At 36.7% G+C, this 24,908-nt stretch overlaps 1 protein-coding gene across 2 annotated transcripts in view; it reads left to right on the forward strand.

Moving 5' to 3' along the window:
• Polr1C (RNA polymerase I and III subunit C) overlaps positions 1-24,908 on the forward strand; it is a 255,785-nt gene that overhangs the window by 212,783 nt on the left and 18,094 nt on the right. For both annotated transcript variants that reach the window (XM_090369465.1, XM_090369466.1), the window contains one exon: positions 15,931-16,053. In XM_090369465.1, the coding sequence (XP_090225591.1) occupies positions 15,931-16,049 (119 nt within the window). In that variant the 3' untranslated portion in view covers positions 16,050-16,053. The remainder of the gene's footprint in view (positions 1-15,930; positions 16,054-24,908) is intronic.

Below are 24,908 nucleotides of genomic sequence, written 5' to 3' on the forward strand. Positions count from 1 at the left end.
TGTAGAAACAATTCTCCATTGTGTGATGTTTTATATTCTTCTGTAAAAACTATTTCTCTACGATGCGTTGGAAGAACTGGGCCATCAAAATTTCGATTTCTTATATTTTGGATAGTTCGTTTCATTGTATCTCACTTGGAAGCTTAGGGGCTTCTGCTTGGCTACAGATTCTCGAAACATTTGAAATAATACTATGAGGTGTATTATTTGTTGTTTCTGCATAAGTTCGAATGGTATCAAGAAGTTGTGCTGCCTCAACTCCTGCTGCATCTCCACAATGATTGTGGTCCTTCCATGTTTTAACGATGGTGTTATCTACCATAGTAACTCGAGTGGCACATTTGGTTTTTCGCTAATTTTGACACTTCCAATGAATTTTTGTTTCATCATTTTGCCTGTCTTTATAAAACAAATGTCCACTAGAGCAGAATTTCGGGTTTCCTTTTTCTGATTTCAAAAATTTCACCGACATGATGTGTTCACAAACTCAAAAGGATAAAAAATAAACTCAAAATAAGAAAATGTTGCGATTGTAAGAGATTATAAATATGTAAGTACCTCCCTAATCGGCAAGCCCTACCCCCACTCCCCTAAAACATGCTACTTAAGTTAAAAATAAATTTATATAAATTATATTTATTGCCTGGCAATATTTGTAGGCTATAAATTGTTTATGCGATTAATTTCTGGCGGTGAATAGCAGGTGATAGACTTTTCTTAAACTTAGTCTAGGAAATTTGATCGCCGAAAGTTTAAGGAAATTTAAGTTTATAAACAATTTATAGCCTACAAATGATCGCTAGCATATTTTATCGCCAGGCAATACATATAATTTATATAAATTTATTGGTCATTTTAAATTGAAAATAAGGCTTTTCTTTAGGTGTTATTTAAGAATTAACTGCAGTTAAAAATGGAAGTTATATGCTAGGTATACATTTCCTAGAAATACATACCATTGTAGATACTTTAATTTAATTGCCTGTTATTTTCCAAAATTGAAATTAGGTAGGTACCGACTTAATTCCTTTAACTTAAGTAGCATGTTTTGGGTGATGCTGATTAGGGAGGTACTTATATATTTATAATCTCTTACAATCACAACATTTTCTTATTTTGAGTTTATTTTTCATCCTTTTGAGTTTGTGAACACTTCGCTTTGGTGGAATTTTTGACATTGTGCTTTAGTGGACATTTGTTTTATAAAGACAGGCAAAATGAAACAAAAATTGATTGGAAGTGTCAAAATTACCGAAAAACCAAATGTGCCGCTCGAGTTACTATGGTAGATAACACCATTGTTAAAACATGGAAGGACCACAATCATTGTGGAGATGCAGCAGGAGTTGAGGCAGCACAACTTCTTGATAACATTCGAACTTATGCAGAAACAAGAAATAATACACCTCGTAGTATTATTTCAAATGTTTCGAGAATCTGTAGCCAAGCAGCAGCCCCTTGGCTTCCATGTGTAGATACAATGAAACGAACGATCCGAAATATAAGAAATCGAAATTTTGATGGCCCAGTTCTTCCAACGCATCGTAGAGAAATAGTTTTTACAGAAGAATATAAAACATCACACAATGGAGAATTGTTTCTACAATTTGATTCTGGACCCGAGGACAATCGTACGTTAATTTTCAGTACAAAAAGAAATTTATTTGCAGTTGTTAGTGTGACTGGTATGCCGATGGGACTTTCAAAACTGTTCCCTTACTTTTTTATCAGCTGTATACGATACATGGATTCAAGAACAAAATATTGCTTCTATTAGTTTATACATTATTGCCTAACAAGTCTGGGGAAACGTATGTATCTCTACTACAGCTGCTGAAAGTATTGGAACGGGCTATGTCCCCGCAATCAGTAACTATAGATTTTGAGGCAGCGATGGTGGCCAGAAGAGTTTTCCTGACGCTTCGCAATGGGATTGTTTTTTCCACTTTTTCAAAATGTATTTTTCGTTCCATTCAGAATAATGGATTGAAACAATGTTATGAAACTGATGCTAATTTTGCTTTAAATATGTGAATTTTGGCAGCATTTGTGCCCACTCCAGTTGCGATGGTCGTTTTTTAACATTTATGTGAAAATCGTGTTTTTCCACCAGAATCGCAAGAAGTTGTTATTATTTTGAGGATACTTGGATTGGATGCCCAACCAGACGACATCTTCGTCGACCACCAAAGTATTCCCATGAAACGTGGAACGTACACTAGCTTGTTGTTCTTGAAGGATTACCAAGAACAAATACTGTTGAAGGGTGGCATAGAAGATTTGAGGAACAAGTCGCTGCTTATCATCCCAACATTTGGAGATTTATCAATTGCATTAAAAAAGAACAAAGTATTAACGAAATGCACATTGAACAATATTTAAGTGTAAGTGATCCGGGCAACAAAAAAAAAGAAGTATCGCGATTGTGATGAACGAATTAAAAGGTTTGTTAGTGCATATGATGAACGGGGTGATATTGTTGATTATCTAAGAGGTATAGCACATAATAATATTTCTTATTAATAATTTACATACTGTGTTGTAAATATTACAGTTTCTTAGTAATTAATTATCCCAACGTAACTGATTCTGAAGATTGCATAAACATTCATTTTGAATTTTTGCAGTGTACTATGACATACCTAATGTTATAATTAGTTTATTTTAAAATTAATCAGTTGTTATATTGTTGAAATAATGGAATTTTTACTATTTTTGTGATACATGTAACTATTAAAATACATAATCTACCTATTAAATTACATATTCCATACATGTGTTTTTTTTTTATTTCCACACTATTCCCTTTAATTGTTCATAGAATTCCAAAAAAATATGCTAATCATAGCTTAAGACAGAAACTTAAATAAAAAATAACTTTTTATGATTTGACCAAACACATCTCATTGCTTCTAGACGGTAAAATGCGATTAACTGACGCGGCGGTAAATTGCTGGTGGTAAATTTTCCTAGACTCGTATAAGACGCACCCTTTTTCAAAAAATTTGGGGTCTAAAAATTGGGTGCGTCTTATACAGTGGTTGTAGAATTTTTTTACTTGCATTTCCCGCTTTTTCGCACTTGTTGTCTTTTCGCTCATTGTTTTGCATTGTTACTGGTATATTAGGTTACGTTTTGCCACGCTCTGCCCAGAAATGGCTCAGAAAAGATTTTCGTACAGTGCTGAATTCAAGTTAAAAGTGATCCAGTTTGCAAATGTGAATGGAAATCGTGCTGCTGAACGTAAGTTTGGTCCTCCTCCAACTGTGAAAACAATCCGAGACTGGCTACGGGAAGAAGAAATCCTACTGAAAACGCCACGGCAGAGGTCCATGAGAGGCAAGTCAGCAAAATGGCCTGATTTAGAGAGGGAATTGAAGATATGGATTGTAGAGCAAAGGACAATTGGAATTCTAGTGTCCACAAAGATGGCTCAGCATGAGGCAAGAATTGCTGATGAAAAAGAAGTTACTGATTTCAAAGGAGGACACAATTGGTGCTTCAGGTTCATGAAACAGAATGGACTAAGCATGCGTACATGCACCAGACTTGCCCAAAAGATGCCTGAAAGCTATGAGCAAAAGGTTCTTGAATTTCATCATTTTGTCATTCCTTGTCGGAAGACATCAGTTTGAGTTGGGACAGATTTGATGTCTCAAGTAACAGAACTGTTGATAAGAAGGGGATGAAAACTGTAACTGTAAAGACAAATGGACATGAAAAGAGCCATTATACAGTTGTTCTAGCTTGTTGTGCCGATGGAACCAAGCTGCCTCCTGTGCTGATTTTCAAATGCAAAACAATGCCAAAAGAAGACATTCCTCGAGGAGTGACTGTCCACGTTCATGACAAGGGTTGGATGGATCAGGATGGGATGAAGATCTGGTTTGAGAAAGTTTGGAGCAGGAGACCAGGTGGGCTCTTGCACGAACCTGCCCTATTGGTGCTTGATCAGTTCAGGGCACACAAAAAGCACAAAGAAGATTTCTGCAGAGCAAAGAACAAAATTTGCCATCATACCGGGAGGCTTGACATCCCAGCTCCAACCACTTGATGTCAGCATTAACAAACCCTTCAAAGCTGCCATGAGAAACGAATGGAAACAATGGATGAAGTCTTCTGGGGACAATTTGACACCAGCAGGAAGAGTGAAGAAACCAACTATAGGAGAAGTTAGTACCTGGGTGAAAAGATCCTGGGATAATATCAAGATTGAGATTCTTGTCAAGTCATTTAAGAAGTGTGGCATTTCAAATGCCATAGATGGAACTGAGGATGAGGCAATATATGAAGACAGTGATTCGTCATCAGACACAGATGAGGACAAGTTAATGGATGGGAGTTTTAACAGTGATGAGGAGTTGTGTGAATTTTATGATGAATAAAACTTGAGTTCAATAACTTTATGTAATACATTTTTTTTCTAATTTTGGGCCCCAAAATTAAGGTGGGTCTTATACATGGGGAAATACAGTAATTACTTGAATTCATGTTTTAAATCAAACTTTTATTACAATAATAAATATTCTAAAAACAAAAAATATACATATTGAAACTGCAAATTTGGTTATGTCTAAGCATCCACACTGCCTGTCTGAATAAAGTGAGCTCTTAAGAAACATAAGCAATCAATTGTATGATCGTTTAAACTGGATCCAATTTTGGTACATATTTAATTAGCAGCAGAAAACTTCCTTTTGGATTCTGTGCACGTTGGTGCTATTGTACTGAGATAGTCATAGATGAATTGCAATTTTCTTCCCCTCATTATTCCTTCATCTTCAAAAAATCTTATTTCCTTTTTATCAAAAATAAAAAAAAACTTTCCTTTTTGACTTTCTGTGGCACTATAATCCATATTAACAAAAGAAAGGGAATGACGTTTAAGATTGGTGAGGAAACCAAATCTAAGATGTGGAGGGTTATTTATTAATTTTTATTTCCCTGTACCTCAGTATTGCTGTCACTGGCCATTGTTATGATTTGCTCATATATGTGAGCTGTCAGTTTCTCATGAGCAATGACACAAATATAAAACAAAAATCATTTATCATGCAAAACTACTTACAAGTAAAGTAAACCCCCGCTATTCGCAGTATCTGTATTCGCGGTATCTGCATTCGCAGTTTCGCGTTTTCGCGGTCGCTGATTTAATATAAAATGAAACCTTAAAAAATGTGAATTTTAAAGCGCCGTGAACATTTTCCGCCATAAAAAAAACATGGGCGTGGCTAAAATTATCTTTTTCTGTCAAAACAGTGCTCAGTCGGTGGGGGAGAAGCGTGGATGTTTCTCGCTAATCCTTGTTCATTATGTGTTATGCGCTTGTCATGGAAGGTTTCGTCGTTTGCTTTAAATTTATACGCTTATAAATTGAATAAATTTATCAATTGATACGCTTACAAAAGTTATAAATCAACCTTTTGCTGTGTAAAACAGATTTTTTCGAGTGTGTTAACGGAGGAAAGTGACTTTATTGTGGACAAGTTCTTTCTAACCTGTACAAAAATATGGCTATGAATAACAAGGGAAATGTGAAAAGATCAAAGAAGGTGATGACATTAGTAAATAAAATTGAGTTATTGGACAAAATTTCTAATGGTGAAAGTGTCTCCTCAGTGGCAAAATATTATAAAATCAATGAGTCAACGGTATGATCAATCAAAAAATCGGAAGAAAAAATCCTCCATAGTGTCCGTGAAAACGTGCTAATTGCTTCAAAAATTTGCTCTGTAACTCGTGACGTTAAATTAGAAAAAATGGAAAAGGCTTTAAATCTGTGGATAGAAGACCGAACTCAAAATAAAATTCCGTTAAGTTCACTCATCATTCGTGAAAAGGCAAAACTCCTTTATCAACACTTTAGCGAAACTTGTGATAGCACTGGCGGGATAAGTTTTTTAGCTAGCAAAGGTGCTGGTTTGAAAGATTTGTTTGAAATTTCTAATAAATATTAAATTGTTTCTTATTTTCATTTCGATGCCATACGCTTGCATTTCACTATGTTACTGTCTATGTACATAGTCATATTATGAAGGTACATATAATACATACATAGACAAAATTTTAGACTAGTTTTTCTTATATACTGTATTTCATACTTTGGAACGGAAACCCTTTATTACTATGGGAGCCATAACTCAGTATTCGCGGCATTTCACAGGAACATAACCCCCGCGAATAGTGGGGGTTTACTGTATATACATAACTGGTATTCATTTACATCTAATCTATTAATACATGCTATTATTTCCATAAATGATAGATTCTCTCAATTAACAATGTGCTTCCTTTGTGCGGATTCCTTCCACAGAGTGCACTGAAGTCTTTCTTCTTAGGTGAACTCTGCTGTATAGCTCTTATAGTACTGTCTTATTTCAGGATTTTGGGAACAGTTTTCTGTTAATACTGAAGGAACTTACCACAGCAGTAGTAGAAGCCACGGCACTATCTGACTGACTTGTTACTCAGCTTCCGGATTAACTTATAGCACAGGAACATGCCTGGTGGAACTCTTCACTATATAGTGGGACACTCCTAGAACTGGACCCTTAACTGAACCCAGAACTACCACTGTGAGTCTGCAACCTCTCTGAACAACAAACACAACCCCCCCCTACTGTATTTGCTTCCGTAATTTCTTGTGTGAATGTAGAAGATGCAAAATATAAATTCAGTTTGTCAGCAATCTGAATTGGATTATCAACAGTAAAACCATCGAAATCTATGGACCAATTTGATGCATACCCTTCCGTCTAGTGTTTACATAGGTAAAGAAGTCTTTGCTGTTTTCCTTTATATCCTTTGCCAAGGATGCTTCTCATCTGCCTTGGCTTGCCGAACCTGCTCTGTGAGTTGATTGTAGACTAGTTTATATAACACTTGAAAAATGCATGCATTTTTATTCTTTGCCATCATTCTCATCAAACATCCATTTAGGTATAAGTCTTGAATAGTATTTCTTGATTCTTAAAGTAAACCATATCAATATACTTGATCACAGTATATTGATATGGTTTACTTTAAGTAAACCAAACCATATCAATATACTGTGATCTCTGCCATGTTCTTTTAACACTGGAAGAGTTTCCACTGATAATCAGATCAAGAGTATTGCTTTCTCTTGATAAAAATAGAAACAAAACATAATAGCATGTGAGCAGGAAAATTGGCTTTTGTATAGAAAACAGTCATCCAGTAAATCTGCAAAATTCTTGGTAGTTTGTGTGACCGACTCAAGTTCTACTCATTATTTCCCATTTAAGCATTCTGATAGGTGGAACAGGACCAGGGTATGTCTGCCAGGGGCAAAGGTTGATGACGTTGCAGAGCGGATATCATCTTTTAAGGGCACAAAAGGTGATATAGTTGTACACGTTAGCACTAATGATATTAGGAGTAGGAGACCGGCAGAATTACTTAACAAGTACAGGTCACTGTTGAACAAAAGCCGAGAATTAGGGTTGAATTTCAAAGTGTCTGCAATTCTGCCCAGACACGATAGAAGGGAGTATATGATAAGAGCCTTGTCGATCAATTCGGCCCTGGAAAGAATGTGCAAGGCTCAAGGGGTAGAATTTTTTTAAGCCTGGACTGTATTTGTTAACAGGAGAGACTGCTTCTATAGGGATGGGATACACTTAAATAGAAAGGGTGCAAGAATATTTGCTTATGCTATCGAGGCAGTGTTAGGTGGGTCGGAAAACTGATAGCTTGGGGGGATACAAGGACTAATAGTTTAACAGTAGCCGTAGGCAGAGGTGAAGGTGATTCTTGCACAACGTCTATTAGAATAAGTAGTGACTGGAGCGTGGGGTGTTGGGGGGTTTCAGGGATGGATGGCAGTCATCCTGAAATAGGTGGGTATATGGGATGTGTTAGAGTAACTAGGAATAGGAGTATGCTTGCATGTATACCAATGCTAGAAGTATAGTAAATAAATTTGATGAATTTGAAGTGTTGGTCAAGACATCAAAGGCGGATATTGTTGGGATAGCAGAAACGTGTCACACAGATATAAGGAATGCTGAACTGGAATTTGGGGAGTACAATGTGTACAGAAAGGATAGACAGGATAGAAAGGGAGGAGGTGTTATGCTGTTAATTAAGAAAAACAAAATCAAAAGAAGTGCATCCAGTTGATATAGATGGACAGTGCACTGTTGAGTCAGTTTGGTGTGACATAAGCACTGCAAAAGCAAAAATAAGAGTAGAAGTGTGTTATAGGCCTAATGACTCGAATTAGTACAATGAACAATTGTACAGAGAAATAGAGTGGGCTAGTAAATCGGAAGGTCTTATAATGGGGGATTTTAACTTCCCAGACTGGAACTTGTGGGTTGGTCACCCACGCACTAGTCAGACTTTTGTGGATTTATTGGATGATTGTTTTCTGCAGCAGCATGTTCGAGAGGCAACCAGAGAAAGTAATACTCTTGATCTGGTTATCAGCAGTAATCATTCGTGTATTAAGAATTTGCAGATAAAGGAACCACTAGGTGGCGGTGATCACAGTGTACTGATGATTTACTTAAAGATTTAATTACCATCAGGAGTAAAGGAAAGGGTTTTTGCTTCCGTAAAGGTGAGTACAGTGGTCTCCGACAGTTTTTAAATTCTGTATAGTGGGATAAACTGACGATGTTACCAACAGTAAATTCTAAGTGGGAAGCATTCAAGGAATTAATCGTGGATGCTACTAAAAGTTCCATACCTATTAAGAAATATCGTTCAAGGTTTAGGCCTAAATGGTTAACTAATGAACTAATGAGACTCGTAACAGAGAAGAAAAATGCACGGGATACATATAAATTATCAAGCGACTCAGAAGCCTATGGCAGATATAAGCTAGTCTGTAATCAGGTGACAAAGGAGGTTAGGCAGGCGAAGGCAGATTACCAGAAATCCTTGGCAAAAGATGCTAAGAAAAACAGCAAGGATTTCTTTACTTATATAAACTCTAAAAGGAAGGGGATGAATCGGTCCACTTGATATTGTTGGCTCTAATGTTGATGATCCTGCTCAGATAGCAAACAAACTGAATGAGTATTTTGCATCTACATTCACACGAGGAGTTATTAAGGTTTGAAAATGCCAGAAGGTTATCAAATTGTAGCAGGATACTTAATGATTTTGTAATAACTGAAAGCAAAGTGGAGGAGAAATTGTTGAAGTTAAACATAAGAAAAGCACCTGGGGTGGATGGGATCTATCCAGTTATATTAATCATCATCATCATCATCATCAGCCATTTTCAATCCACTGCAGGATGAAGGCCTCTCCAGCAACTTTCCAGTTCCTTCTGTTTTGAGCACTGGCCATCCATTTACTACTCAAAAACTCATGAATTTCATCTATCCATCTCCGCCTTTGTCTTCCAGGTTTTCTTCTAGCTCCTCTTGGGTACCATTCTGTTATTTTCTTAGTCCATCTGTCATCATGTCTTCGAGCAATGTGTCCTGCCCAAGACCATTTTAGTTCTTTAGTTTTGATAAGAATGTCCTTTACTTGAGTTTGCTGCCTAATCCATGTGTTTCTCTTCTTATCTAACAGTCTGATTCCCAATATAATTTGTTCCATTCTTCGCTGTGTAGTTCTTAGCTTTTCTTCCATTCTTTTGGTGAGTGCCCAAGTTTCACTTCCATAAGTCATGGTGGGGAGTATACATTGATTCATTATTTTACGTTTCAGACAAACTGGGATATTGCTGTTCAGTATGTGACTATATTTCCTGAATGCTATCCATCCAAAATTTATTCTTCTCTTGACTTCCAGCCATTTATCATTATTACAGCTAATAACTTGTCCCAGATAAGTATATGACTCCACCTTTTCAATTACTGCTCCTTCAATCATTATTTCACTTTCCGTGGCATACTTGTTCATCGTTACTTTTGTTTTAGCCATATTCATCTTTAGTCCAAAATCCTTACTAACTGTGCATAACTGATTAAGATTTTCCTCTAATTCTTTGGGATCGTGGCTTATGACCACAATGTCATCTGCAAATCGTAAATGGTTTAGGTACTCTCCGTTCACATTGACTCCTTTCTGCGACCAGTCTAATCTTCTGAAAGCTTCCTCAAGGGCAGCAGTAAACAGCTTCGGAGATATTGTGTCTCCTTGTCGAACTCCTTTCTCGATTTTAAATTTGCTACTGTCTTTGTCTAGTCTAATAAAGGATGTAGCACTCTCATATATTTTCTTCAAAATCATAATATATGGAATATCTATGCCTTGTCTTTCCAGTGCCCGAAACATTGCCTTATGCTGTATGGAGTCAAATGCCTTTTCATAATCCACAAATGCCAGGCATAATGGTGTTTTATATTCATTTGCTTTTTCCATTAGCTGTGATATTACGTGAAGGTGATCCATAGTTGAGAATCCTGTCCTAAAGCCAGCTTGCTCTTTCGGTTGATTCTCATCAAGTAAGTATTCTTTCTAATCTGTTAGTAATGACCCTTGTGAACAACTTGTAGATATGGGATAACAAGCTAATTGGTCTATAATTTCTAATTTCTGATTTATCTCCTTTTTTATGCAGCAAAACTCTGATTGCATTATTCCACTGCTTAGGCATCACACCTTTTCTAATGCACTTTGTGAAGAGTCTTGCCAGTTTTTGTGTTATGTCTCTTCCTCCCAATTTTAACAACTCTACAGTAACTTCATCTTCCCCCGGGGCTTTCCGATTCTTCATTTTCTTCAATGCATGTTCTACCTCATCAGGAAGAATATTGGGTATGTCGTATGTGTTGCTACTTTGCAATCCATCTTCCCAACTGCTGGTATCATTCCCTCGCTCCTTGTATAATTCTCTATAGTAGTCTTCTGCTATTTGAATTATGCCTTCTCTGCTGTTTATAAGTACACCATCGCTATTCTTCAGTTTCAGTATCATTTGTCTTTCTGTATTACTGCTCATGGCTGCTGATTTAAATCCTTTGTTTTCCCTTAATGCTTGTTCTACTTTTCTTGTGTTAAATCTTCTTATGTCCTCTCTGAGTCTCTTTCTAATGGCTTTGCATAACTCAGTATACTCAATTTTCTCCCTGTCAGTGTTTTTCTTGCTCTTCATTTGTTGTCTTTGGTTCATCATGGCAAGTGTTTCTTGACTAATTTTTTCTTCTTTGGATTTCTGTTTCCCTATAGGTTTCTTGGGCTTTATCACTTTCAAAAAGTTGTAATATTCCTCGTCGATATCTTGGTCCTGAGCAGTCTGCAGAAGCTCAAACTTGTTCTTAAGTTCCAGTACATACTGCTTTTTCTCCTCTTCTGTTATCTCAAAGGTTATATTAAAGGAGGTTATATTAAAGTTATATTAAAGGAGGCGGCAAAGCAACTAAGCAAACCTTTAGCCATAATTACGAGAGCTTCCTTGGACTCGGGGGAGGTTCCCACGGACTGGAGATGTGCAAAGGTATCCCCAATTCACAAAGGGGGGATCGAAGGGTGACATGAGTAATTACAGACCAGTTAGTTTAACTTCTGTTCCGGGTAAAATAATGGAGTCACTGGTTAAAGATGCATTGCAGGATCATCTAGACAAGACTGCAGCAATCATTCAGACACAGCATGGGTTTGTTAATGGAACAAACAAATTTGATAGGATATTATGATGTGGTTACAAAGGAACTGGATGCAAAAAATAATTTTGATATCATATATTTTTATTTCAGGAAAGCTTTTGACACTGTTGCGCATGGAAGACTATTGTACAAATTGGAGCAGAATGGTATTAAGGGTAAGTTGCTACAATGGATAAAAGGATGGTTAAGTGCGAGAAGACAGAGGGTGGTAATCAATGGGTGCTGCTCTTTGGGGACTAATGTTATTAGTGGTGTCCCACAGGGTTCGGTGTTAGGTCCACTGTTGTTTTGTATATTTATCAATGATATTGATGAAGGTGTATCAGGCTTAATGTCGAAGTTTGCAGATGATACAAAGGTTGGCAGGGTTGTTAATGACAGTAATGGCAGTGTGCTACTGCAACAGGATCTAGATAATTTGGGCAGATGGGCTAAGAAGTGGCAACTGAAGTTTAACCTTGACAAATACAAAGTACTGCATATGGGTAGAAGTAACCCCAGAGAAACGTACCAACTGTGTGGTACTACGCTTAAGGTGATAGAAAATGAAAAAGACCTGGGAGTAATTGTGCAGTCAGATATGAAGTTTTCTGAACAATGCACACAGGCTGCCAGGGCAGGTCATGGGGTTTTGTCAATGATATATATAGGAATTTTTCTGGCAGGGAGAAGGAAGTGATTGTCCCTCCGTATAAGGCAATGGTCAGGCCACGCCTTGAGTACTGCGTACAGGTCTGGAGGCCTCATTTTAGGAAGGATGTAGATTTACTTGAGCGTGTACAGAGAAGGGCAACAAGATTGGTGAGGGGAATGAAGGGATCCTTTTACCAAGAGAGGCTTAAGTTTTGCAAATTGCAGTGGTTGGAGACTAGGCACCTGCACGGTGATCTGATTGAGGTGTATAAGGCCTTGAATGGGTTGAGCATGCTGAATTCTGATGGGATCCTTCCACTTGTTCAGATTACGAACCTAAGGGGGCATAAATTCAAATTAAGAAAAGAAAGATGTAGAATAGATGTACGGAAATTTGCCTTTAGCCAGCGGGTGGTTAATTGCTGGAACAAACTTCCATCTGTCTTGGAAGTTCATAGGTTGAATAAATTTAAGGAGGAACTGGACAGGCATTTGGAGGGAATGGTGTGATATTTTCTTTTTTTTTTTTGTCTGATGCTGCATAAGCTCATACACTTGCTTTCTTGCATCACATGCCACTACTACTACTATCTGACAGGCATCATTTGAAAATATTTGAATTTTTTTCCTATATGCTCACACATCTTAAATAAATTTAAGATGTTTTGAAAGTGAAAAAAATTGTTTACTTGTAATTATAAAAGCAGTAGGTTGTCATGTAAGTGTTTACTTTTTTTCAGTGTCTTGTAAACAACACTGTGCATACATGTATTTTGAAATTTTCCCCTCTTAATATCATGAGTGTAACTTTGATTTTTTCAAATTTCTAATCAATTAGGAAAGATTGGTATACCACAAGCAGAATTTAAAAAAAAAAAAAAAAAAAAAAAAGTTGGGTGCCTGTTGGTGGATTAAAGCAGCATTTCTCAAACTGTGGGGTGTCACCCCTCCAGGGCTTTACAGCTGAATGTATAAAAAATTATCTTCATCCATAGTGAAAATTTAATTTTAAATTCTATACTGTGGGACCAACTGATTTTACCAACAGTAAATTCTAAATGGGAAGCATTCAGAGAAGTAATCTTGGAAGCTATTAGGCTTATTGTTCCAACTAAGTAATACTGTTCTAGGTTTATGTCAGATGACCCAATGAAGACTCATGGCAGAGAAGAAAAATGCATGGGATGCTAATCTGTAATGAAGTCACAAAGGAGGTTAGGTAAGTGAAGGCAGATTATGAGAAATCTTTGATAAAGGATGGAAAGAAAAACAGCAAAGACTTTACTTATTATATTAAAGGAAGGGAATTAATCAGATTGGTTCACTTGTTATCAGTGATTTGACTGTAGATGATCATTCTCAGATAGCTGCCAAACTAAATGAGTATTTTGCATCTACATTCACACATGAGTAGTTATTCAAGGAGGAGAAGACCAGATGTTTATCAACTTCTAACAGGGAGTTAAATGATTTTGTAATAACTAAGAGCAAAGTGAATTTCTTATGTTTATTAAAACATAAGAAATTATGTTTTAAGCACCAGTTATATTAAAAGAGGTGAAAAGGAAGTAAGCAAACCCTTAGCCATAATTATGAGAGCATTCTTTGACTCAGGGGAAGTCCCCACAGACTGGGGATGTGCAAATATATCCTCAACTCACAAAGGGGGATCAAAGGGTGACACGAGTAATTAAGAGACCAATTAGTTTAACTTCTATACCAGGGAAAATAATGGAGTCACTGGTTAAAGAAACATTGCAGGATCATCTAGACAAGACTGCGGTAATAATTCAGACACAGTATGTGTTTGTTAAGGGAAAGTTTTGTCTGACCAATTTGATTGGATACTATGACGTGGTCACAAAGGAACTGGATGCAAAAAACAATTTTGATATCATATACTTGGATTTCAGGAAAGCTTTTGATACTGTTGCACATGGAAGACTACTGTACAAATTGGAGCAGTATGGCATCAAGGGTAAATTGCTACAATGGATCAAAGGATGGTTGAGTCGGAGAAGACAGAGTGGTAATCAATGGACACTGCTCTTCGTGGACTAATGTTATTAGTGGTGTCCTCCATGGTTTGGTGTTTTGTGTATTTATCAATGATATTGATGAAGGTATATCAAAGTTTGCAGATGATACAAAGGTTGGCAGGGTTGTTAATAACAATGTGCTACTGCAATAGGATCTGGAAAAGTTGGGCAGATGGGCTGAGAAGTAGCAGCTGAAGTTTAACATTGACAAATGCAAACTACTGCATATGGGTAGCGAAATGTACCAGCTGTGTGGTGGAGAATGAAGAGACCTTGGGGTAATTGTGCAGTCAGGCTGCCAGAGTAGGTCATGGGTTTTTGTCAATGATATACAGCAATAAGGTGGTGATTATCATCTTGTATAAAGCAATTGTCAGGCCACACCTTGAGTACTGCATACAGGTCTGGAAGCCTCATTTTAGGAAGGATGTAGAGTTGCTTGAGCGAGCAGTGCAACAACACCGGTGAGGGGAACAAAGGGGTGTTCTTACGAAGAAAGACTTAAGTTCTGCAAATTGCAGCAACTTGGAGACTAGGCACCTGCGAGGTGTATAAGGCCTGGATTGAGCAGGCTCAGTGCTGATGGGAAACAAACTGAAATTGAGGAAAGACAGTTGTTGACTAGATGTGCAGAAATTTGCCTTTAATCAGTGGGTAGTTGATTGCTAGAACAAACTTCCATGTGTCATTGGTTGTAGAATTTGATAGATTAAATAAATTCAAGGAAGAAGTGTACAAACTTTTGGAGCAAATGGTAAGGGTTTTTTTTTTTTTTTGCATCATATGCCTTTACTACTAAATGAGGGTTAAATTTCAGATATAGTATCAACACTCATTTCATTAACAAAATCACAAGACAAAAGCCCCTTTTCTTGTTCATATGCTATTATGTTTTGTTTCTGTCATAGTTGGTAGATGTAGTCATGTTAAAAAAACTAAGCTTATTGAAGTTTTATTTGTTGTCTGTTCGTTAGTTAATCTTATTTATATTTCTTACTGCAGGATTCCAAATTTGATATATTTTGCGTAAAATATTAGCTATCAACATTATTGGGATATTTATTTATTGCCCAGTTTTAACCTCAACATAATCATTGGTTTTACTCTTGGAGGAAGGGATGGGGGTTGTGGATTTGTGATTTCACTTGATAAGTCCTTTAGAACAGATTAAATTCTAATTTCCTATAGCCATTCTGACTATGAGAATTAATTTCAAGTTTAGACTGATTTCCATCGCTGGAACTGTAGGCAGCCCATCCTGTCCAGTGCTTTCTTATATATGTTTACTGCTTTGAAGTCATATACAGATCAGAATAGTGCCAGCTTTACAAGATAGTAACAAGTTGTTTGGAAACTTGTGAGTACTAAAAAATAATTATACACAACAGATTAACATGTTGTGTGTGTGTGGCCAATATCAATCAAAATTAATTAGCTTATCACTATATATTTCTGTGCTCCACATTGTTTTAAAACAGTATAAATACAAGATTAAATTTAATATTGATTAATATATAAGTGAACACCAATGATTGATGGTCAAAGTTTAAAAAATCTTCAGACCAACAGGTTTTAATTGGCCATCTCTGCATTATATTATAGTTTTTATAATTTATTAAAAAAAAAGCAATAAAAAAAATTGTTCATTCTGTTCCATTTTATTCCAGTTACTGTGGAATCAACAGGAGCCTTGCCCCCAGATATTTTAGTATCTGAAGCAATCTCTGTATTAAAAGGAAAGTGTAGGAGATTTTTATCAGAGCTAGAAAAGGCAGGAATTAACTAATTGTGTATGTATTTAATAGAATGAAAATAAAATGTATTTTACAAATTTTTTTTGATCTCATTTCAAAAGTTGCATTTCATTAATTATGAAGTAAATTTCAACTTTGTAATTCTTATTGTAAAAGCTTTACAGTAATGAGCTTAAAAGAAATGCAGTGCCACCTTTTAGTATTTGATAGGTTGAAGAGTGGGAAATCAGTAATAATTGAAACACTTTTATTTCTTACTGATCATCTGAGCTTTTTAGGCCAGTCTGGTTGCCACTTCACTTGCACCTTTATCAAGCACCGTGGTTAAACTTATCTTCAAGGTTTAGGTTCAAATGCCATGTTTCATAATGTGGCCAAGTTACTTTGGCTCGGGGTTTTCATTTCCAGCAGTGCAAATGAAGAGTAGACACAATATATTGCCACATACGAGGTAAGATTAAAAAGTTTCTGAACTGTGTTTTTCCTTTATACTTATTTTGTAATTCCTTGTTGTTGCCCTGGTACAATAAGTCTAATTATTCTGCCATTCTTGGAAGTATGTGAAAATCATAAGTGTAGTCTTCATCTCTTCACTACATTGGGAACTTACGTTTTAATAAAAGCCACTGGACTAGATCTAAGGAGTACATAGAATACAGGACAGTAGTCCTGTAATTTTTTGGGCAAAAATTCCTGTACAGTCAAAGCAAAGTAAGCAAGAGTATTGTTAACGAAAAACATATCTAATAACATGTTTGTCACATACCTTCCAAATGAGTTAATACACAATTCCATGAGTGCCATAGTTGGGGTGCTCTTTTTGAGTTAGAATAAACTTGCCCAGTTTTCCACAGGTATAGTTATTTTTGAATTGTAAATAAAGACTTGCTTTGTTTTAAAGGTTATACCCAGTTTTGTCGGCTCTGATAACCTTTGAGAGGAATTATGGGTAAGTTTCCTAAAGGATCTGATTCTGCTTTTCAGTCATAAGACTGTGTAAATCTAGTAGTAGTCTCTCATCTTTAAATTCTACATCAGAATGCTTTTGCATGATCCAGATTAGATTCATCCCTTCATCAGTCAAATCACAGATAGTAAGATGCCTTTTACAAGCAGATTCTTTGATGTACAGCCAGGCCTCGCATAACGTGATTTGAAAAAATTATACCACTTTTTACAAGATGCAACTATCTGGTTAACGCAATCTTTTTTTTTTATGCAATAGTTGAAAAAGATTTGAATTGCGCGTTAAGCTTACCGCGAGTTGTACAGGCAATAAACAAACGTTTGCCTGTTGCCCGCTTCGGTGTGTTCCATCAACCATTGGAAGAAGACACGTTAATTGTTTGTCTCCTGCTAATAAAAGTCAATGCACACTTGCATAAAAATTCAAATTTTTAAATGAGCCAGATGAAAATGTTACTGCAAAGGAGATAACAGTAAAAGAATTAGATGAAATCTTTCGCATCGCATTGAACCTCAAACAAGAGGTTTGAGGTTCTCTGCAATATTTATTTTGCCAGGGCCCAGAGAAGATTGTTGTCGGCTATTGGAAATTGATTGATGAAAAGAGAAAGTCAACACTGTTCAAATATTTCTGCAACAGCCATTTCTTCATTGTGTATTTTATGTCAGAGGTTCCCAAACTTTCTCGGTTCACGGCACCCTTAGTGTCTCAGTAATTTTGTCAAGGCGCACCCAGACCAAAAGAAATACCTAACAGTTCCGTTTAGTAGTTAGGTCCAAACAACTTAATAAGAAATGCTGAAACTGTGAACTACCTCGAGCTAGTAGTTCGCACGGTGTCTGACAGATGTCGAGTATCGCTGTGTTTCCCTCAAAAATTTTAAATATTCCGCAGCGCACAGTTTGGGAACTGCTGTTTTATACAATAAACATTTAATTCCATAATTATTTTCATTATCTTTTACATTGTATACAGTTAAAAAGTTATTTAAAAGGTATTTTTAATATTCTTTATGGACATTCCAGAAGGTCAAGGACCAATTATAATTTTTCATATTATATTCGATTAACACATTTCCGTTTTGCGCGATGCGCTCGTGGGACAAATTAATCGAGGCCAGCCTGTATATTGCATTTCCATTTTTTTTCTAGAGGGTCGACATCCTGAATGCCTAGTGTCATTAGCAGAAGTCATTCCATTTTTGAACTTTAAATTGCAGAAAGCACTACATACAACTTTACTTAATACCATGTGACTTCTGAGTGACACATCCAATGGTTTTAACTAAGCAAACTTCAACTTACAGACATGCAAGTGAAGTAATAGTAAGAACCTCATTGCCGGAATTAATTTGATGTTGGCATTTTTTGTCTGAAAATCTTTAAGTAAATTTTCATCATAGAGAATTGCAATTCCTTTTTGAGTGAATTGTTACAGCTATATCACATCTTAAATCTATGAGGTCATCAAACAGTAACATGGTGTTTTTGGTGGTTAGTGATGCACCCTAGAGGGAAATTTCTGTAAGCAAATTGGGGTATTCTGCTGAGCAGTGTGAAGAGGTTTTCTGAAACTGGCAGCTTTATTATTGTGGTCCAGAAATATCAACAATTTCAAGGCTAATAAAGAAGGTTCAAATTCCTCATTCTGATAGGCAATAAGAAGTCTGTGAAATTATTGTCACATCAGACAGTTTAAATCTTTTGTTAGTGAGCTTCTGTGCAGTGTGTAAGCCACCTGGAGTGAGAAGTTTAAATTTAAAAAAAATTAATGGTTACTTTTTTTTTTTTTTTTTTTACAATCTGAATTGATTTTCAGATTTTCTTGAATTTTAGCTTGTATAAGCCCACATCTCTTGAACCTTGTCTATAACTTTTTTTTAATGAAACCCCTAAAATGAAAGGTATTAGAACCTATAGAACTTAGTACCATGTGTGGATTGAAGGTTGAGAAGATGATTGAATTTCTGTTGATTATAATTTTTGGGAAATATGTGTGAAGGGAAGTTGGGCTCTAAATGGATGTTGACTGGTGTTGTGGCATGCATTTGGAAGGAGGGGGTGCGGAATTATAGAAGCCAATTCAGAAGAGCAACTTTGTAAGAGATGAGTTATTAATTAACCTACCTGCTTCAGATATGGAAACAATATTCCATGGTATGGTGGAGTTGAGATTTGTACAAAGTAGCTGATTTGTGATATGTTTATGCCAGGAGAGATTAGAAGTATGTTATTGAAGATTAGCACAGGAGCAGAAGAATCCTTTTTGCAAGACAACTGAAATTAACAAAATTATTTTTGCCCCATTAGAGAATTACCTGGATGGGCTATTGCAGCAATGGGCAAATTAGGTTCCAATTCTCTCAACAAAAACACAAGGAGATATGGTCACTAAGAGGATTATAAAAATTAGTTTGATGGAAATTTAAGAGACAGTTTCAACCAAGGACGTATCAACTGAATTCCTAGTTAACAAAATGCCCCCCCCCCCCACCCAATGTGTTATTATAATACTGTGGGTAGTGTTTTCATGGTATATATATTGGGCTCCATATCCAGTAGAGCAACTTTTGAATCTACAGGTTATGTGGAAATTGTTTCCAGCCTGGTGCCAGCTATGAGCCTGTATTCTGCCACGAGAAATGCACCCCTCATTTGAACTGTGGTAATGACGACTTGGCTGTCCTTAAAAATTCATTCAGTATGTTTACCGTCACAATGAATAGATAAACCCTTCTGGCCTTGGCCATATCAAGAATAAATGCAAATTTATTTATGCCTGCAGCATATCCATCTTTGAATGGGGTCTTCTAACAGGATAAATGCACCGCACCATGTTACCAGGTCAGAACTAGTTCCAGGCAAATGTGTGAATTGAACATTTTTTGCATTGGTCTTCCCGGTCACAAGATCTGAATGGAATTGAGCCAATGCCATGATGAGTCTAGGCTATTCTGAGGGTTAAAGAGGAACCTAATAAAGCACTTATTCAGTGGATACTTGTGAAAATGTTAAAGCAAACATGAAAGAAACTTTTAACAAGTGGGGCATGACCACATATAGTGAATGCAGTTCTTACTTTCCCAAAGGAACATTTTAATGATAGGGTTATCTCTAATAATTTTCTTCAACAATATGGAATTGGATGGTCTTGGCAACCATAATCACTTGATTTCTGAATCCATGTAATTATTATTTCCTCTGGGGATTCCTGAAGTGCAATGTGCACCATTGAGAAATTATGATTGTAAACTTCAATAGGGATTACTTAGTGAATAATGAACTCCTGTGCATTACATTAAAAAATATAGGCATTCAAAATTTGCTTCTTTCTTGATAGCCCTGCATACAACCTATAATTATGCACTTTATAAGGCGTCTCCGTAGCCAGGTGGGAAGGAGCAGCAGTGCGTACCACACGCTTCTTGATTAGACCGGGGTTCGAGCCCGTCACCACCAAATATGGAGGATGCGGAAAGGTCAAGGAATGACCACCGCATATTCCGGAGCAATATGGCCTTAGTTGCTAATGCTCCTAAAAACCAAACAACAACAACAGCACTTTATAAAAATATTTCATGATAAATTGTTGCTAATATTTTTTTAGGTGAATTTACAACATTTTAAATTATTTTCTTAAATGTACAGGTAATCCTTGCATAACATGGTAGTTAGGTTCCTATAAAATCTCACGTAGTGTGAAACAAAAATGGGGGTTATGTTCCAAAAGCTAACAAAAAATACATAATTTTTTTTATAATCGGAAACTTAATTTTTATTAAAAATAGTAATAACTGAACAAACATCTTACAAATTGCGATACATAATATGTCAGCTAATGTACGTTCATTTAATTTTCTTCCTCTTCATTGCTGCTAAGCACAATTAAACGAGAACGTTTTCTCTGTTGCAGAATATCTTCACCTTCTGAACTTTCTTCTGCAGCATCTACTGCTCTCTTTAAAATATCAGTATTTTGGGATTGTTTGCTTGATAGATCTTTATAAATTGCATGGTATGGAGCTAAGCATTTTTGAAGCTTGATTTTGAACTTCGAATTCCTTCCATTCAAAGGATCTGCATTGAAAAAAATTAGATTCGAATTGCTCGGCTCAGTTTATGCCTTCCCGTATGCTTTTTAGTGTAAAATTTGGAACTTCAGAATGTTCATCTGCGCTATTATCCTCTGAATTGATTTGGTTTACCTCCAATGCCATTTCCATCAAATCTGCTTTGCTAGCCTCTTTTTCTACCGGTGAATGTCTCCAGTAGTCATATCATCAAAACCTTTCCCTTCTACCGCACCAATTCTGTTTTCTGCTGGTTGTACCATATTTCCTGAATGAACTGACTCTGGCCACACATTTTTCCAACACACACTTGTTGATGGTTTTACTTCTTTGAGCGATAAAGCTGATACAGTCCACAGTTGAAAAATGTTTCCATGCCTCCATCACTTCAGAATCAGTTTTTTCCAAAATCCATTGTAATGAGTTTTAAAGGTAGATATAATGCCTTGATCTAATGGCTGAATTAAAGAAGTTGTATTAGGATTAGGTGTAGGAACATTACTTCAACATTTTGGATGGCCTAGCACAAAACAATTTAGAATCCATTCTTTAAATAAATCAGCAGTTACCCAAATTATACCTAATTTAGGGCTGGAATTTAATTCACAAAAAAGAAATTATTCCAATACACTTCTTAAGGACAAAATTTAGTAATACATACCCATAAAAATTTATAAATTATCAAAACTTACAAAAACGTTAAAAGTTACGAACTGCACGCTTCAAAGTCGCAAATTTGTATGGTCTCAAACAAGCACAAGTTCAATAGCACAGAACATGGGGATTTCCCAATATTTTTTTTTTTTTTCATTTGCATAACGACTAGCAAGTTAACAGTGGAGATTCACAAAAAAGAATGCAAATGTTGAAAAATTACATCCAACATAATAGCATTTTTCCCCACACAAAAACTCAAAAATACAGCGTTGTGCGAGGATTGCCGCAGTTTATCAATCGTGTTAGAGCGAAACCGTATTATACGGGGGTTGCCTGTATATTTTGGTCATCCTTTTCAAACACTGATGGAACTTCCTTTCAGGATTTCCTCTGCCACTTTGATAATTTCAATTGAAAAGTAAAAATTAATCCCCTTAATGTAGGAAAAGGTATAAGTGCAGGTCAAAAGGTTCAGAAAACAGAGATGAGACTTAAGGTTTCTGAAAAAATGATAATTACATGGGGACCATGTCTCGGTTGTACAAGGAGTGGTTTTATTATTGAAATCTACATTCATGAATTTTAACCTGTGCACAGGTGCATTGTCATGGAGAAGCAAAACCTGATGACCCAACTTTTCCTTGTTTTTTTTTTTTTTTTTTTTTCCCCTGAATGGCAAGGCTTCCATGAATTCTTCTAAAAATTTGTTCAGCAAAGGTAAAGAAAGCCTACGAAAAATCATCTTTAAGCTAATAGAACCCGCTCAGCAAAATGCTTTCCCTTAATTTCGAACCTCAGTTTTCCTTCCGTATAACCAGCCTCTTCAATATAATGAACTTCTACATGCCATGAAAACAACACACAACGGTGCCGCTGGGCCGGATGGAATATCTTATATCATGCTACAAAACCTTGGTGACAAAAATTTACAAATACTACTGGTCTACTATAACAGAATATTTATGGAAAACATTTATCCCAGCTCTTGGCATCATGCCACAGTTCTTGCCTTTTTGAAACCTGGAAAAGACCATACAATTGCCGACCAATTTCCCTCTCCAGTTGCCTCGGAAAATTACTTGAAAAAAATTATTCATAATCGACTTGCTTGGGCCATCGAAGCACAACATCTAATGAGTAATAATCAGCATGGCTTTCGTAAGAACAGGTCCTCCTTAGATCTCATGATCAAGGCAGAGTTTGCAATTCGCAATGCCTTCGTAAAAAATGAACATCTCGTTTTGGTGTCCATAGACATAGAGAAGGCATTTGACACTACCTGGTGTCATGGCATTCTCAGCGACCTCCATGCCCTTGGTCTACGAGGCAACCTTCCTATTTTCATCAGGAACTTTCTCCAGACTCGTTCGTTCCAAGTTCGATACCACAACTCGTTTTCTATGACATTCTTACAGGAAGAAGGAGTGCCACAAGGCACTCCTTCTTCAGTATTGAGTGCAACCCTCTTTGCCCTTAAAATTGATTCTATCACAAAGGAACTTCCAAATACAGTTGAGACCTATCTTTATGTGGATGATCTCTGCATTTCTTGCCATTCTCAGAATATGAGATCCATTGAGCGGCAACTCCAGTTATCCTTGAATAAGGTCCAAAGGTGGGCAGGACTCAATGGCTATCGTCTATCTCAGCAGAAAACTGTTGCAATCCACTTTTGTAATCAACGAAAAATGCATGCAGATCCTGAACTTCAGATGTCAAATTTTACCATTCCAGTGTCCAACAATATCAGATTCTTGGGGTTAATCCTTGACAGAAAATTAAATTTCTTAGATCACATTAAATCGCTGCGTACTTCCTGCCTCAAAAAACTGAACATACTCAGAGCTTTATCTGCAATGTCTTGGGGAGCAGACCGTACATCTTTGCTTCTATTATATAGAGCATTGATCAGATCCCGTTTGGATTATGGTGCTCCAATCTACGATTCTGCTCGAAAGAGTACACTACGCTGGTTGGACCCTATACAGCACAGTGCACTGCGGATTGCCCTTGGCGCATTCAGAACATCTCCTACCCACAGTTTATACATTGAAGCACATGAGCCCCCTCTTTGTCTCCGCAGGAAAGCACTACTTCTTAAGTATGCAGCCCGAATACAAAGTTGCTGTCAGCATCCTATTGGGCCATATCTCTTTAATCCACCACTGCAAAACCTTTATAGAAATAAACCCAGTAAAATAAGACCGGCAGGCTTACGCCTAATTGAAATAACACAGAATTGGAATATTCCTAATGTCAACAGGCTAGATGTAGTGAAATGCTCTCACCCACCTTGGACACCTCCTCCACAATTAACTTGTGATACTTATCTTCAAAAATGGGGAAAGAATCTTCTACCGTCACTCAACGTGAAACAACTCCATGCAAGCCATATTCTGAAATATGCTAATTTATTGCCAATATATACTGATGGCTCGAAATCACATTCAGCCGTTGGAGCAGCAGCAGTATTTCCCTCTACAATCATTTCTGCTTCCCTTCCACCTGAGTATAGCAGCTTCTCTGCAGAACTTCATGCAATAAAGTTAGCTCTAGAAAACCTGAATCGCTACCCATCTCTAAAATATATTATATACACTGACTCTCTAAGCTCAATTACAGCAATACAAAACTTTTCTTACAAGGTTCATCCTATTTTAAACCAAATCAGAAGCCTCTTATTAAAAATTGAAGAACGTCATCAATCAGTGACCTTTTGTTGGATCCCAGCCCATTCGGGGATAAAAGGGAATGAACTGGCTGACAAAACTGCCAAAAATCCATCAACTTATGATTTAACCCTTGCTCCTATACCAATCTATGACTATAATAATATCATACAAGCAACATGTCTTGCACTGTGGAAAGAGCTATGGCACACCCAAAGCAATAATAAACTTTATCAGTTGAAACAGAATCCACAACTTTGGCGCTCTAGCACCAAAACAGTACGCAGAGAAGAAGTAGTGCTTGCACGAGTACGGATAGGACATACATATCTGACACACCTTCACCTACTTACAGGAGAGGATCCTCCTCGTTGTCCACACTGTTCCTCGCACTTATCAGTCAAACACATTCTCATTGACTGCCCTCACTACGATCAGGACAGAATATCCATCCTCCTTTCCCTAAAAAATTTTCCGGAACCAAAGACTTTAAAAAATATTATAGGTGACGATGCAAACATCAACGAAT

Source organism: Mastigoproctus giganteus, chromosome 3, assembly GCF_048544385.1.
Source record: "Mastigoproctus giganteus isolate SK-2022 chromosome 3, ASM4854438v1, whole genome shotgun sequence".
Taxonomy (NCBI): Eukaryota; Metazoa; Arthropoda; class Arachnida; order Uropygi; family Thelyphonidae; genus Mastigoproctus; species Mastigoproctus giganteus.